Source organism: Ascidiella aspersa, chromosome 7 (assembly GCF_963924565.1).
Source record: "Ascidiella aspersa chromosome 7, kaAscAspe10.2, whole genome shotgun sequence".
Lineage (NCBI taxonomy): Eukaryota > Metazoa > Chordata > Ascidiacea > Phlebobranchia > Ascidiidae > Ascidiella > Ascidiella aspersa.
This window is the reverse complement of record NC_139453.1, coordinates 12,469,974-12,485,915: the sequence shown is the minus strand read 5'-3', so window position 1 is coordinate 12,485,915 and position 15,942 is coordinate 12,469,974. Positions and strand designations below refer to the sequence as shown.

The following is a 15,942-nucleotide window of genomic DNA, read 5'->3' as shown; positions in this document are numbered from 1 at the left end:
ATTTGCAGGACGATCACCCACAATCGTATATCTGCGTTTTGGCTGCAGCATTACCTTACAAAACAAAAAAGGTCCGGTATCCAAAATACATCATTTTAGCATTCCAGACACCAGGAATACAACAGGGCAATTTTTTTCATATATTTAGAACAGTGAAAATAACCCCTAGATCAGAGGTCGGCAAACTGTGGGCTGCAGAGCCCTTTTTAGTGGGCCGCGAGTTACTTTTGAATAGCTTAGTGCAGTGTTTTCTTAATCATGAATGGTTCACCCCAAGGTGAATACAATTTTTGCCAACCAAAAGGGGTAAATGAGGGTGATTTGTCAGAAATCGATACAGAATTTTCTGCAGTAAATGGACCACTGAACTGTTGTTTTTTGGTGTTTTTTGCTTATTGTAAATAGTGAAGTTGGTTTGCACCGAGTGTATAAGTACAAAAATTCGGTGACTGTGTTTTGTGCTTTTGTAGGTTTATATCTCTCGACTCGAGAAATTGTAGATTTACAATGGTAAAACTTAGCTTGAGCTGATCTTAACAAAAATCGAAACAACCTAAGCCATTGTGTGCTGCTATTTATAGACGAGATAGTTTTAGCATATTATGAGACAAGGGTGAATGAAATCTGGAGATAGATGCTAGGGGTGAAGAAAACTATTTTTTTTATAGTAGCCTATGCTTTACATAAGGCATGGCAGTGTTTTGGTAACATGCGCCGTGTAATATTTCATCTTAAAATCTACAATCGTGAATCCGCCACTGTTTTCGTAGTGGTTTTGCATAGTGAGCATCTAATAGCTCTAAAAAGAGTACTTTGGGCCGCGACAAAAAGTTTGTCTTCCACTGCTTTAAATAATACCTTTCCAAAGTGGATATATCTCGACACGGTGCGACACCTGGCGGAATGATTAGGCAAAGAAGGTGTTTCAGTAATTCATTGCGTCTCATGTGCTGCAGTTAAGAAAACAAAGCTTTACATTGTAAAAAAGAAAAATCTTTTAATACCTATACTTAAACCTATACGGTGCGACAATGGCAGAAGGAATAACGGACCCTATTGCAAAGGCAATCGCCGCTAGATGGCAGCAAACATAATGTATTAGGTTATGGCGGCGACCCCCTCAATTAAATAGATGTTAAACGACTTCCTAGGTTAAGAGTCGTAACTGCCAAAGGGCTTTTTTGGGGTGCTGCTCATTGACTCAAAAAAAAGGCCGCCTGCTAAACAATGGGATTTGCCTTCAAACCTCCAGAAAACGGATATTACACGTAAAGAAGAGGTTCTTTCAAATAAATTGTGCCCCTATGCTGCAGTTAAAAACTGAGCTCATGTGTCATTCAATTTTTTTTTAATTTATGACGTATAGTGGAAGTTGTTGCTATGGAAATATGTGGTGGTAACTGGTAAAAAAAAGTTTTATTGAAGTATTTTATGAACAAATAAAATAAAAAGCAATACTTATAAACAGGGCTGGGGAGCCGGAGCCGGAGCTGGAGCCCGGAGCCCGGAGCTAAGCATTTTCCCTGGAGCCAGAGCCATTTTTATTATTTTTGTGGAGCTGGAGCCGGAGCCGGAGCCCTTTTTATTATTTTTGTGGAGCTGGAGCCGGAGCCGGAGCCCTTTTTATTATTTTTGTGGAGCTGGAACCATTTTTCAATTTGTGGTGCTAAAGCTAAGAAATTATATTTTGTTCCATCTCCAACGTTAGTTAGCCAAAAACAATTTTTAAAACTTGCCATTGAATAAGTGACTGGTGGCACCGGAGCTGGAGCCGGAGTCATTGGGTGTGTGTTTGATGGCTCCTGAGCTGGAGCTGGAGCCAAAGTATATGAGTTTTACTACTCCGGAGCTGGAGCCGGAGCCAAAGGATTGAGTTTTACGACTCCGGAGCTGGAGCCGGAGCCATTTAATAATCGCCTGATGGCTCCGGAGCTGGAGCCGGAGCTAATGCTATTTTACGGTGGCTCCCTAGCCCTGCTTATAAATTAAGATTTATACAATAATTTTCCAAAATATTGTTTTTTTAAGAAAGATACTGTTGTGACAATTTAAATATTGCTTTTCGATGAAGTGTAACACAGAGGAAACATAAATTTATGAAAGGGAACCTTCTTTACGTGCGATATCCATTTTGTGGGTGTTTAGAAGCAAATCACATTTTATAACAGGCCAATTTTAACGAGTCAAAGTGCACCTAAGAAAGCTCTCTTCCGGTAACGACTTTAAACATAGAAAGTAAAAAAACTGAAAAAAATCCGCTTTGCCTCGTACAGAAGGGTCCACTATTGCGCCAGGTATCTCACCGCATCAAAAGCAGGGCTTTGGAGCCGAAGCCGGAGCCCTGGAGCTGTGCATTTTAACGGAGCCGGAGCTGGAGCCGGAGCTCTACGTGAAATTTAAATGGAGCTGGAGCAGGAGCTGGAGCCAGTTGTTTAGAAAATAGCTCCGGCTCCGGTGTATTTCATAAGATGCTATGCTACTAGCCTTTTACTAATAGCTGAATTTACATAATTTAACAGCAACCCTTCACAAAATTAGGAATTGTTGCCTCTTTGGCGCACCTTTTCTAACTAACCATTGTGGTGTTTCGTTTGTGAATATTTTGAAACCCTAGATATTGCAAATTAATCGTTCAGCCTTAAACCTCAGTTTTTGTCGTAATGGAGCCGGAGCTGGAGCTAACCTATGATAAAAGAGAGTTCCGGAGCTGGAGCCGAAGCCATTTAACGATTACGACTGCTCCAAAGCCCTGATCAAAAGGGTATCAGATTTGCTCGATGGTCGTAGTTAAATCAAAGTTTAATTTGTTTCTAATACCGTTTTTCTTTCTCATAGTCGCCCTCTAAGTAATATTTTTAATTTATTTACCTTGTTTTTTTAATAAAATATTCCACTAAAGGTCGGACGTTATTATTTGGGGATTATTTTCACTGTTCAGAAATACAAAAATTGCGCTGTTGTACCCCTAGTGCAGTGGTTCTTAACCAGGGTTCGACGCAGCTTTTTCAATGGTTCGGCGAGAACGTCCTCTGAAACATAAATGCTGTTATTTCAAGCTAAATTTGAATCTTTTTTTATGTGCCAAGGTGTCATGTAACGTTGTTAATTGAAAATTTGGCCAATTTAACCTATATAATTGCAAGTTATAATTTGAATATGCCCAGTTTCAGCTGCTAGGAGGAAGAAACGAATACTGAGCGAAAATTTGGGGTTGGACGAACGCTTGTAGAATAGCATAGGGGTTCGACAGGTTACCAAAGGTTAAGAACCACTGCCCTAGGGTATGTAATGCTAAACTAACGTATTTTGGATACCGTACCATTTTATTTTGTATATTTTGTGTTGCTTTCTACGTGCAATTTTTCAAGAGCGCCGGCACTGTTATAACTGTCTTGTCCCACTTATTTTATTGTCGCACGCCGAAAAGAATTGAGAACATCTAAATTAGCTAAATAATTTCCAGCCTGGCATGATACATGGCAAAACAAATTTAATGCATTACTTGGGTTCAATGAGATTTCATAGTTTTTTATAGCCATATAAGACTATTGTTCATTTGAATGGGTGCTTGCTAGTTACCTACGTCAGGGTTTCCCAAACTGTGGTCCGCGGACGATACAACAAGAAATTCAAAAGTCACGCATATGCGTTGTACAGTAAAAGCTCTGTTATCCAATATCGTAAATCTTACTTGTCGCGCCTTTGTTGTAGTCAAAGAATTTTTTACGTAAATTCTCTTATTCTTCGTCTAATACGTAATAATTCATTCTTATCACCATTCGGAATTTGTATGTTAGTTATTTTTTTGCTTAGTATTGCGGTCCGCGGAAAAATAGATTCACAAACAGTGGTCCGTGGTTCGAAAAAGTTGGGAAAACCCTGACTTACGCCACAGGCTAGTTGTTTTTTAAATACGGCCTTGCTTGCACTAAGCTATAATCCTTATAAGGCTGACTGATTTCGGCCAAGCCTTTCCGGAGGCATTTGGTCGGCTAGGTTTTGTTTGCCAGTGACGTTTGCAATTGTTTATGTTTTTATAGGGGGATAACATTTCTTTCCAAATTTAAACCGATATATATAATCATTTATTTACATCTAGCATTTAATAAGCTATACGAAACATTGCTTACAATGTTATTATTTTAACGTTTACCATTTAATGCCTTAGGCCTACTTGGCTTAGACCTCATTGACGTTTAATACAAGTAACAGTCCTACTAATGAAGGAATATGTAACTGAAACCGAATGAAAATACATTCAGCTATACTAGTGTCGAAAGCATTACATACTCAAGAAACATCATGAAATGCATTATTCCAGATTGGGTTTGACCGACTCTCTACCACATCAAATAAAATAGTTACGACTGTTTTGGCTATTTTGACATCTGCGTGCCGTTTGGAGGAAGGCAGGCCTCGTCAATTAAGGTGACAACTGTAGAGGTTTTGAAGACGCTGGGTCCTCTACACAACTTCCCAAATTAACTTTGCTGATTTTAGATGTTTTGTCAACATTTTACACTCCCTCAAATTCAATTCAAAAGAAAAATTATTTTTTACTCCACCCGAATGCACGTGTGTACCGTTAGAACATTTCTGTGTAAAGCAGCAATCAGCAGCAAATCATCTTCGAAAGCTTGAGCACCATTTGAAGATCCCTGGTACCTATACCTTTTATGCTCGCTTTTTTGCAAAATTCACTGATGAAAACAACGACTCACAAAGCTACGTACAAACGAAGCAAGTAAGGCCACCCTAGTTATAACTGCGTACGTTTCCAAACTAAAACACATTTGGATCAGCGATACAACTCCCATCTCCTTCAAGATTACAGTTCTACATGCATTTCAGACATCAGCAATGAATATATATATTCAGTTGGGCTTTCCAACTGCCATCAACATCAGCAGACAGTTGACGAGAGATTAGCTTCATAATTGAACAGATTTCAAAAAAAATCTTGAAGCTGTTGCACAAATCAGTGTCTACATTTTGCAGAAATTCCACAAAGCATGACTAATCATTATCAAAGCTAACTTCTTACAGCCACGGGAAAAACGGAAAAACGTCTTGCTTAGCGGTGCTAAGAAAAGCATCTCGAAAACACATATTACAACGTTCGATTCCTTTTCAAAAGAATATTCAAATAGCAATATATTAGGCCTTACACGAGTTATATATTCAATAAAATGTTGTGAAATCAAAAAAAATGTTAGGGCCGGTTTTCTGCCTAAAACGTTTTTAATAGAAATGAGCCGCAGGTCGGATTATATTGCTTGGCGGGCCGTAGCTTGCCCAGGTCTGTTGTAGTGCCACTTTCAAGCATAGAAAGTGGACCATGTCTTTGATGATATCGAAAACCAGTAGTAGCAGCTGCTGCTTTTGAAAGATCTCGCCGCTTGACACAGTTTAACAACGTGTGTCCCTCGCCCTGGAGCTTTAAGTTCAGATTACTTAGATGGAAAACATTTAGCAAGAAAAGCCAACTTACATAGATTGGTACCAGAAAACACTGTTTAAATTATTTTTTATTAAGAACATTGGAAGATTTACACAAAAAGTTTAAGATCTGGAACCCGAGCTAGATCCGCCATTTGAACACTACTCCGGCTTGGGACTTCAATAATCGCAGAACTATTTAACATTTATAATAACGAATTAAGAGTTGTTCACAGTTCGTAGAAAGCACGAACAATTGGGTTAAGTGTATTACGAAATGGTCGCATATATATCACAAATGACACAAACATATCACGTTGGTGTCGTACACTGCGATGTGGAATATATTCCCACAATCAACACGAGATGTTTTTTATAACATCTGCTCGTCATCAGAATTGCTTCCCGGTTCTAAAGTTGTTGGGAATACACAAGTCGGTAGGGTTGTTATAAATTCAGGTAGTGTCAGAAAAATTACAAATAGCGAGATTTAAAATCGCTCGGTCCGTCGTTTCGGTGCTTACTTTGTATCTTCAGAGACGACTTCGCTAATGTTCAGCATTAAACTGCTAGCGTCCAAGTAAACTTTGTTTTGTGCTTGAGAAATCTGAAAAACAATTAGGAAAATCAGATTTATAGGAGACTTATTTATTAGGAATGAAATTTTACGTTTCCATTCGAAAGTGGTGCACAGTGTTTTTTTAAGGTGTTTTAGGGGACCGAAACGGTCGCCCAAATTTCTCCAGCGGTTTCCCAAATTTTGGACTTCGGAACTTTTTGGTATTTAAATGAAACACTTGCGGTCTCTTAAAACTACTTAGCAGTCACTCAAACCAAACCTTAAAAAAACCCTGGTGGTGCATATTGGTGAAATATAGCCACCTTTAAAACTGTTAGCCTAATATACTACCGAGAAGGGTGTTGATTGATATGTTAAAACTTAAGGTACTTGTTAAAACTGCACATGGCTATATCATTCACATATGACGTTGTGTCACTTAGCGTTATATGTGTTTTTGTGTTTTTTTTCTTTCCTTTATTACTTAGTAATACATAGTAATACCGTTTTGGCAATGTTCTGAGCAGCACGTATCCTTCTTAATTTCAAGTAAGCAGGATTTTGGCTGATAGCTTCACCAAGGTAAGGCAAGAAAAGAGTAAAGTTAAGAAAAAAACGGAACGAATTGTTTGTTTAACATAACAGTAAACCTTTAGTTAGAAATAGTAAAAAAAGGTTCCACAGAACAACAAACCATTTTATTTGAATTTTAGGGCACAAACAGTTATTTAATAAAAACTCGCCAGATTAGCTAAGCATACGGTTGTAGCAATTAAAATTTGAATTTTACGCCACAACGCGAGGATTATTTCTTTCAAATTATCAAAATAAAACTAAAGATGTAATTACATAACATAACCCAAACTTTAATATGGTAAAAAGGATATAGTTGTTGCAATAGAGGCTTCTCCTTCAGCTTGCACAATCTTTTGTTGTCTTTCCTGCTTTGCCCGTTCAACGATGTATTGCGCTCTCTGGGCGTCTTGCTGAGCTGTATTTCAAGGGCGTTAAATCAATATTTTTTACCAATTCATAAAACGCTAGTAAAAAAATTTAAAGTAAGAAGGTTGATCTTACCAACTTGCTTTGATTCAATTGCATGTGTAAATTCCCGACTGAAAGTTAGATCTGTAATAGCGACATCATCCAAAACCAGATGGAAGTCGTTGCATCTTTCACTTAGCTCCCTTTTTATCAGCAAGGAAACCTTCACAACAAAAAAATGCTACAAACCACTCTAAAATTTCAGCACAGAACGTAAGCTGTCTTTCAAATACAAATATTAAACAAATAGACAAATCAATAGTACAACCGGCTATGCTTATATGCAGGGTTACCATCTGCTATGACCAAAAATAAGCACATTACTACATTTGGGCGGAAATAATTCTAAAAATACTTGTGCTCTGCGTCAAATGCATCATAATAGCAAAAAAAAGTTTGTTTAAATCATGGCATATTTTTTAATTTAGGAGACCTGATGCCTTCGGTCAGGGTTCAAACGTTTTCATAAAGGGACCGATAGTTTAAGGTCTGGGGGACTGATAACTTTTTAGAATTTACCATTGCTGGCCACTTTATTCACTTGATAATAGTTAAACGAAGGAAATATAAGAAACCATTCAACAAAAACTGTAGTCAGGCCTAATAAAAAAAACACTAAGGACACTCCTTAAAAATAAAAAGGATGTTTCTTAGAAATAAGCACATAATTATTAACACAAATTTGTGTACTGCAATCCAAATATTTTTTAACAGTTGCCACTTCAACATTTTTACATACAGTTATTTCAAGTTTCTCTCACCTGTGCACGCTGGGTTATCAATTGTGATGCATTGAACTTCGCAACAACACTTTTCAACACTTCATTTACAATAGATGGTAGGACCTTTGGGAAAAAAACAGACAACAATAATAGGAAATATAGTTGTTCAGCAAATCAGCACCCATATTCCATTGTTTATCAAATTAGTTTGACATAAAACGACTTGCATATTTTCTACCGAAAAACCTTTAATATTACCCAAAATTACTTAAAACTATGCTTTTTGCTTCCTGTATGAATTGTTTTTATTTATGCAAAATTTTTAAAAGGAACCAAAAAAAAAATAATTGTCAAGGCAAAATAGTTGTCTTCATACCTTTTCATCATAGTCAGTTCCTATAGATTGTGTGATAACAGGAAGCATAGAAACATTAGGACGGGTCAACACTCTAAGATTAATGTTGACCATTTGAAGATCCTTCGTACCTAATAGTAGAAACATTTTTTAAATAAATACAAAAGAATTTTTTCATGCTAAATGAAAAAAATATATATTAGTGCAAGTGTCATCAGATTACTAAAGTTTGTAACACATGTTCAGTGATTTGCATAACATGGGCTGTCTAAACAAAGAGAGACAAGGTAAAAGAAAATGATATAAAGAAAGAAAGTAAGGTGTTTGACTTTGTACAATCAGAAGCAGAAAATCTTTGCAACCTCTGGAGTCTTGACAAAGTCAATGGTATAATAAGGACCTGGGTTTACAATGAGCGGTCATGTAATGGTTGTTGTAAAACACCCTGGACTGCTCATCAAGATTACAGGACTCTAGCTTAGACAGCCAAGCAACATCACTGTTCTTATTCGCCTATAAATCATCATGTGACACTTTGAGTGTTGAGAAACAACCTTCAACACTTTTTGTATTCCCAAATGGAAACCAACCATCTTTAATAACATTTGCATAAAAGTAATTAAATGAAACCTGTTGGAGATCCAACTTTGCTGGGTCGGGAACGTATGTTGTAGATGATGGGATAGTGAAACCATGGAATCCTAACAAAACATATTAAAATAACAAATAGAAAAAGTATGTTAACGCACAGTTAAATTGTTTCACCAAACCGAAAAGTAATATATACACACTGGACAATGGTTAACATGTCAACAATAAAATTGTAGCATACTTACGTTAATAAACAGTAAATTAAAATTTGAAATAAATTATTAATTTTAGGATATTTCTGGCTTAATAACCTGAAACATGACACATGTACATTTAAGAATATTGCTCTCAGTGGTTCAACACGGGGGTTGCAAGAGGTTGCCTGAATTTTGTGGTATACCATTTGTGAAATGAAAAATCAATTCCAAAAAAATGAACTAAAAATTAAAAAAGGAGCAACCTAGCAACTGACAGACTAAAACTTGTTTCTAATATATTTGCTTCAGTGAACCAGTTATGTTTATTACGTCACTATTACTTTGTTTAATCAATACCTGAAGCATAGCTCCGGTCTTACGATCTTGGGTAAAAAAATAAACTAGTACAATTTGCAATACTCAACAATCACTTTTTAACAACATTTTTTCAGCTTGAACAATTCAGAAAAATATAATATAGAAAAAACAGTACTGCTATAAAACGTTTTCATATTCTATGTAAAAATATCAAACACTAAAGTAGATGAATCCTTAGTTACTAGTTACTTTTGAGCAGGGCTGGGGCTGCGGAGTCGGTTAAAAAAAACCTGAGTCCGACTCCGGCCAAATGTAAAATTTTGTCAAGTCCCGAGTCCAGCTCGGACTCTACAGCCTGTATTTTACCCATTTACGCGACTAAATTAGGGTGGATTTTCTGCAATCCACTCATATTGGTGTCATAATTGATCCACCCGCATTACATGGTTTAAAAATATTTCACCATTTGCTATTACACTTTTACAACTTACATTTTGCCGCCTTTAAATATTTAAAATTTGATACTGCGCATGCGCACGTCGGACTTCGGACTTCTGTAGTTTTACGCGGTCTTACTAGAGTCCAGAGTCAGGGAAAACAAATGTACTGACATTTGAGTTTACAGTATAAGCATACATTTTTCGTCTTAGGGATATAAAAGTCATTATAACGCACAAACCCTTACTTTAGTTACTTGTGCATGCTTATTGCGTAAATATGAACATTCTTGCCAAGTTTTGAAACTACCTGTCTAGACACTTCTAAACTACACCAAAATTGGAATGTCACATAGGTTGGCGGAGTCTGAATAGAGGATCGTGACAAGTAAAAAAAATTTTGGGACTATTTCTCCACAATTCATTTAGTAGAGACAACGTTTTAGAAATTCATATTGGCATAACCTAGTAACTTGCATTCCTGACAACGTTTTAGAAATTCATATTGGCATAACCTAGTAACTTGCATTCCTGACAACGTTTTAGAAATTCATATTGGCATAACCTAGTAACTTGCATTCCTTTAGTTCAGTGGTCGGCAAACTGGGGGCCGAGGCCCAAATGTGGGCTGCAGAGCCATTTTTAGATGGCAGCGAGTTACTTTTGAATATCCCAGTGTTATCATGTAGTTGTGGGCCGCGTGATAGCTGTACATTCATTGCACTTTATTGGCGTGGCATAGATTTTTATATTTGCTCAGCATGGAAAGGCCCACATGACAAATGTGGTCCTGAGAGCCTGTCGAACTATTTTTGGCCGACTTTACCTATATGTAAACGCAACATTTTTTGTAGAGTGTGTTACATTATGGCACGATAGTGTTTTGGCCATTAAGTCTCCGCGTAATTTTTTTCCTTAAAAAAAATCCTGTATCCACCACTGTTTTCGTAGTAGTTTTGCATAGTGGGCCTTCAATAGCTCTGAAAAGAATACTTTGGGCCGCAACAAAAACGTTTGCCGAACACTGCTTAAGTTGATCATTAAAGGTCAACACATAATTTAGGGTTGTTATTTAGCAGCTACAAGTCCTAAATTGTTCTACGTAGTGTGCCAGTTTATACATAATGTCGTAGTGGGCCTACGAAATATCTGAAAATAGTACTTTAAAAGTTTGCCGGTCACATGTGTATATTTAAAAACATTTATATATTTTAAGTCCTAAATGGGCATTCTTTTTAGACTTCTTTGAAAACCAGAATATTTTTAAAAAGTTGTGGTCACCACAGGTTGAAGCCTGCTACATTTCAAATGTTTTTCTTATAGGCCAATATTGTATTTATGCATGGTGCTTAAACTTATGTACGCATATCTGCACTATAAATTAAGCTATTGCAGATACAAGAAATATAAATATAAAGTTTCTGTTTCAAAATAATCAACGAGTCAATTGTAATCGAACCCTGTGGATTGCAATTTTAAAGTCTGTAGCTATTTATCTGATTTAGCTTTAAACATATTTAACTTGGATTAGGAGTACCAGATTGGGTTTGCAACAAATAAAGAAAACGGCTGTTAATAGAACTTAGTTGAACAAACATTTAAACATTATTGCACCACAACAGTGGCGTATTCAAGGGGTTTGGGGGTTCTGACCACCCTTTTTTCGTAAGTGATATTATCATTTTTTTGTTCGTTTTGTCAGGGATAAACTCACTTCTGAAACGACAAAATTGGTTCAGGCAAACAATGGTTTTCATCAGTAGTTGGTCGACCGTAAACGCAGGATGTTTTTTTTTTTCTATGACTAGGCAAACCTTCTTCCTTTTAAGTCAAGCCTTCTTCCTTTTTTCCTCAGTAAAACTGTCCAGTTTGGCACACATAATTAATGTTCGTCCCTCAGTGTTTGCTGTCAGCGCTAATATAGTCAATGTTTGTGTAACAATGGCATTTTTTACTGGCAGATTCTCTCGGATGTGTCTGAATATTTTTTCATGACGTTAATCACTATTTTATTACAATCACTATTTTATGACATCATACCCTTTTTTTATGTCACTATTCAATTACGGCAGGTGGAAAATATGCGCCCCTGCACCAGGATGGAAACTTTTGATATTGTGCGACGCCAACAAAGATGTTTGTACATCCTAAAATTGTGAAGTTGAATGGCATTTAATTCTTAGATAAAACTTCTGTGGTAGTAGATGAATTACTACAGAAAAAGTGTAGAAACAACTGAAGTTTTGTGCGCTTGGTTTGACTTTCAGCAGATAAACTGTAGCTGCGGCTGAGTGCAACTGCCCAGGGAATTTATTGCAAAAGCTCAAACTTTCCAACTTGGAATTGTATGAATATACTGTTGCTGCCAGGCATTAAATTAATTATAAAGAGGGTTCTTCCGACAATAATTTATTCTGTACCGACATTTCGATTGGAATTGTATACTTCTATATTCAATTTATTTTTGTAACTCTGTGCCCTAAATTACATACAGTTTGGGCAATGACCATGAAACATATATTTATTTAACACCTCATCTACCTGAAATGCAGTCCTTCGGCATATATTTCTTTTTGAACACCTCCAAGTCGACTGAAGATTACTGAACGATGTCCTCCTTCCACTGAATACATGGATTCCTATACAATGAAAATATGTAACTATTTTTTGGACAAAAAAATGTAATATTACTAAAACATCACATCCATTCTTTAGCTTCCTAATAACACAAAAATATTTTGGGTTAAAATCTAACATTAACCGTTAGATATCTTATACTAAACATAGAAAAACAAAACATTGTGAAAAAAAAGTGGGCGCTGGCCAGGTTTGGAGTAAGGCCTGCGCGGGATTTATCCCCCGCGCATTTTAGCGCTCAGCCGCGGTCATAGCCGCGAATTTCTTGTAAAATCAACGTTCAATGCGGCCAGTCGCGTAAAATCGATCAAACCGAAAAACTTTCGTCGCGCTAACGGTTTTCACTATAGTACTCCATTTTCAGCCGTGTAAATTTTACAAATAAGGTGATTACAGCCGCGCAATTTCAAGCTGCAAAAAACAAAATCCAAAGTTTCCAATCTGGGGTGCTGGTCTATAAAATCCTTCGAAAACAAACATTATTTAGGTTAAAGTGCTGGTTGGCGTTTGGGTAGGTTGAGCAATATTATTAAATAATAAAAATAATAATGTTTGACCAAGCCTCACCCAAACCGACACCCATGTGCATTACATAATTGTTTCAACAACGCTATGGTAAGATTCTTGCCAACGCTATGGTAAGATTCTTGCCAACGCTAAATTGTGTTTAAATTCTCAGTTTACGATATACATACCTTCATCCCATAAATAAGGGCAGCGGCACCGATCAAAACTGATCCTCCACCAGTAAATCGTTTTCCCATGTTCGCAAAACGACCGGCCATATCTTTTGCAGACATGTTGCAAAAGTTGTTTTGGTCCGCAGTCCACTAAATCTATATAGAATTCATATATACAAATTTACTATACGAACCTTTACCATGTTGAATAATAAAATAATAAATCGACAAACTGTAAAAACAAACGTTTTATAAACTAGTTACTAGACGTTGCAATCAAGTAGAGCCATGACGCAACACGTGCCCAACAGCAAAAAATGTTGATCAATGAAAAATGCTGGTAACCGGCCGTTATTTGACTCAAAGCGTGTGAAAATATCACGTTTAAAGGAATTCTGTTAACACCAGTGGTTTTCAAACTGTTTGTCGCAAAGTTTTGTGCTTAATAATAAAAAGGGAACTTATTACTTGCGACAAAGTGTGTGGCAGATTGGTTTACATTTGCTGTAGAGTAGATTGGCTAAGAGCATTATTGTGATTGTACACAGGGGCAGAACCATCTGGCAATGTCCCCACCCAAAAACCGTAAACTTCGCCGCCAACTTCTACTATGTAAATACATTTGTTTTCAAAATTCGCGCGAACGAATAGTTGTATTTATTTTGTTTTAGTTCTTTTGGGATTTGTAATTCTAATCTTCAAACCGTTTTAAAGTTAGCTTTAATTTTGCGATCCGCGTATAGATAAGTGTTATACAAATGAGTTGTTTTTCATTTGCGCTGAAGGAACCGAACATAAACAGTTTTTTTTTGCGGCTGGTTGGATAGTTACGACTGGATCAGCGTCCCACTTGTATACACCCCGGTCGGTAGTTTGACTTTGTTAAGTCTAAAGTACTTTTTCTAACATCGCGAAAATTTGACGACAAATAAGCGAAAAGTTTGTATACTCCTAACTATAAATCAGTGGTTCCTGAATAGCTTAACGTCTGTTAAAAATGTTATCTATTTTTTGTCCAGCTATAACCTCCAACTACTATCTTAAGATATATCCAACGTTCACAAAATGCCACCTACTTCTGTATAGGCTGTAACAGTGCTTTTCAACCTTTAACATTTCCATCCGTATTATTTTATTTCGTAAAGTTTCCATCCGCACAAAACAAACACAGTAAGTTTGCAACCTTTAATATGTTTTGTTAAATAACAATGAAAGGATTTGTGCAATGAAACCGTGTGCCTATTAGCCTTATAGATAGCTTAAGCTGCAAGGAACCACCACTATACAAGACTGTATTATTGTAGCCTACCTGTAACGCATAAGTGGGCGCATTAGCTTATTTGATTACTGTATTACACATAATAAAAGATAATAATGCACCATTTTCATCCGCACATTCTTCCGCGCGACGTTAGTCATCCGTATTACAAGTTTTTTCATCCGCACAAGTGCGTAGCCTACCATCCCACGGGTTGAAAAGCACAAGGCTATAATATTCCTTCTTCGTCTAACTACAACCTATATCTATTACCGGTATCTTAAGATTTATTCGATTTATAAGATTTTAGTTCGTATATAGTTGTTGGCGAGTATAAAATAAACTTTGTGCTTACTTTTATGTTAGTTATCTGGCAGTTAAACTTCCTGTTTAGAACCCGTTCTACGGCAAAGTAATGTGCTCGGTTGCCGTGTTACGTTCTTGCTGGTTTAGCCTACTGCGTACATTTGGCTTTATTACACAATTTGGAGACTGTCGTATTTGTACGCTGGACAAGGCGTGCGTTTCATCTTAACTACCCCCTTTTCTAAGTATACAGCATTTGTCTTGGGTGATAAGTTGATGATCATATTTAATTTGTTGCGAAATTCGATAGAGCAAGGTTTTGTTGTTTTTGAAGAAATACGATTTTTTACAGAGATGACGTCAGAAAGTAACGTCAAAACGTAACGCCACAAAAAAGTAACCCAACAAGAACACCACAGTCACCACAAAGTTCGTTTATTTTGTTTTAGGTTAGTGGTGGTGTTAGTTTCAACACAAAAGCTGTAGATTACAAAGATGTTATCACGCCTTTATATCGTTTAAGTTGCCAAAAAAATATTTTTCAAACGTTAAATAAGAAGCAGTTTGCCTTTTGACTGAAACGACTTTTTTCAAGTGACAACAAATTCGCGAGCGATGTTTTCTATTTTCTTATAGTTGAAGTTGGCAAAAATACATTTTTGGGGGGAAATGGCCTGGTGCACCCAGCTCATCATTCGCTTATTTTAAACTGACTCCTTTCCAGAAAATCAACTGCTATCTTACAGGTGAGCGTACAACTCTTTGCACAAAAAACACGTAAATAGCGCAAAGTGTAAAAATCACAGTTACAAAACTGCCAATTTCAGAATGTGTAAATAGAAGAAAAAAATATACAAAAAATACCACAATGAGATTCGCGCAAAGAAAAAAACGCTAGGGTTTTTTGGCGATTACATCAAAATATTAGACACTTTGGGACATGATGTCGTGAAAACAGAATATATTTTACGCTGTTTCGCCAATAATTTTTTGACCGGAACGCCGTTCTTCACGATTTCTTTTTAGGTTCGTCATAAGAATAACAACTGTTTGAAAAAGAACAAGCACGAAAAAAAGCTTACTTGCTGCAAAAAAATAGTACTCAACTAACTATTAATCACATCGGCAGAAACAAAACGAAAATAGCTTAAAATTAGGTGCATAAATCATGCGTTAAAAGAGAAACTAGTTACTAGTTTACTAGTTACTAGTAGGTTATAAACGATAAAAAAAACTTTGTTTAAAACTTAATATAGATGAATATAAGGCAGGATCAGAGAATGCACCCGACCAGGCAACACTAGAGTGGTATTTATATCCAATTATCCAATTATATCAGGTTAAGCATTATCTGGCTGCCAAATTACGACTACATTAATGTTGGTAACAGCTTGGTTTT

At 36.5% G+C, this 15,942-nt stretch overlaps 1 protein-coding gene and 1 non-coding gene across 2 annotated transcripts; both read right to left on the bottom strand.

Moving 5' to 3' along the window:
• Positions 1-5,510: 5,510 nt before the first annotated feature.
• LOC146137863 (prohibitin-2-like) lies at positions 5,511-13,302 on the bottom strand. The gene is made up of 11 exons (XM_083393339.1): positions 13,226-13,302; positions 12,995-13,135; positions 12,204-12,301; positions 8,750-8,820; positions 8,141-8,250; positions 7,804-7,887; positions 7,076-7,205; positions 6,886-6,989; positions 6,503-6,580; positions 5,964-6,046; positions 5,511-5,850 (listed from the first exon to the last, which is right to left on the bottom strand). The coding sequence occupies exons 2-11, from the start codon at positions 13,097-13,099 to the stop codon at positions 5,832-5,834; spliced, it is 882 nt and encodes a 293-aa protein (XP_083249465.1). The 5' UTR covers positions 13,100-13,135; positions 13,226-13,302; the 3' UTR covers positions 5,511-5,831.
• LOC146137864 (small nucleolar RNA U85) lies at positions 8,329-8,651 on the bottom strand. Its single transcript, XR_014501541.1, has one exon. It is a non-coding gene; the product is annotated as a small nucleolar RNA U85 (small nucleolar RNA).
• Positions 13,303-15,942: the final 2,640 nt, after the last annotated feature.

Coding starts and splice junctions, on each gene's coding strand:
- LOC146137863 (XM_083393339.1), bottom strand. CDS start 13,099: ATGTCTGCAAAAGATATGGCCGGTCGTTTTGCGAACATGGGAAAACGA. Junction 7,888..8,140: donor GAACTGACTATGATGAAAAG/GTATGAAGACAA, acceptor TTTTTCCCAAAG/GTCCTACCATCTATTGTAAA. Junction 6,581..6,885: donor AAGCCTCTATTGCAACAACT/ATATCCTTTTTA, acceptor TTCTTGCCTTAC/CTTGGTGAAGCTATCAGCCA.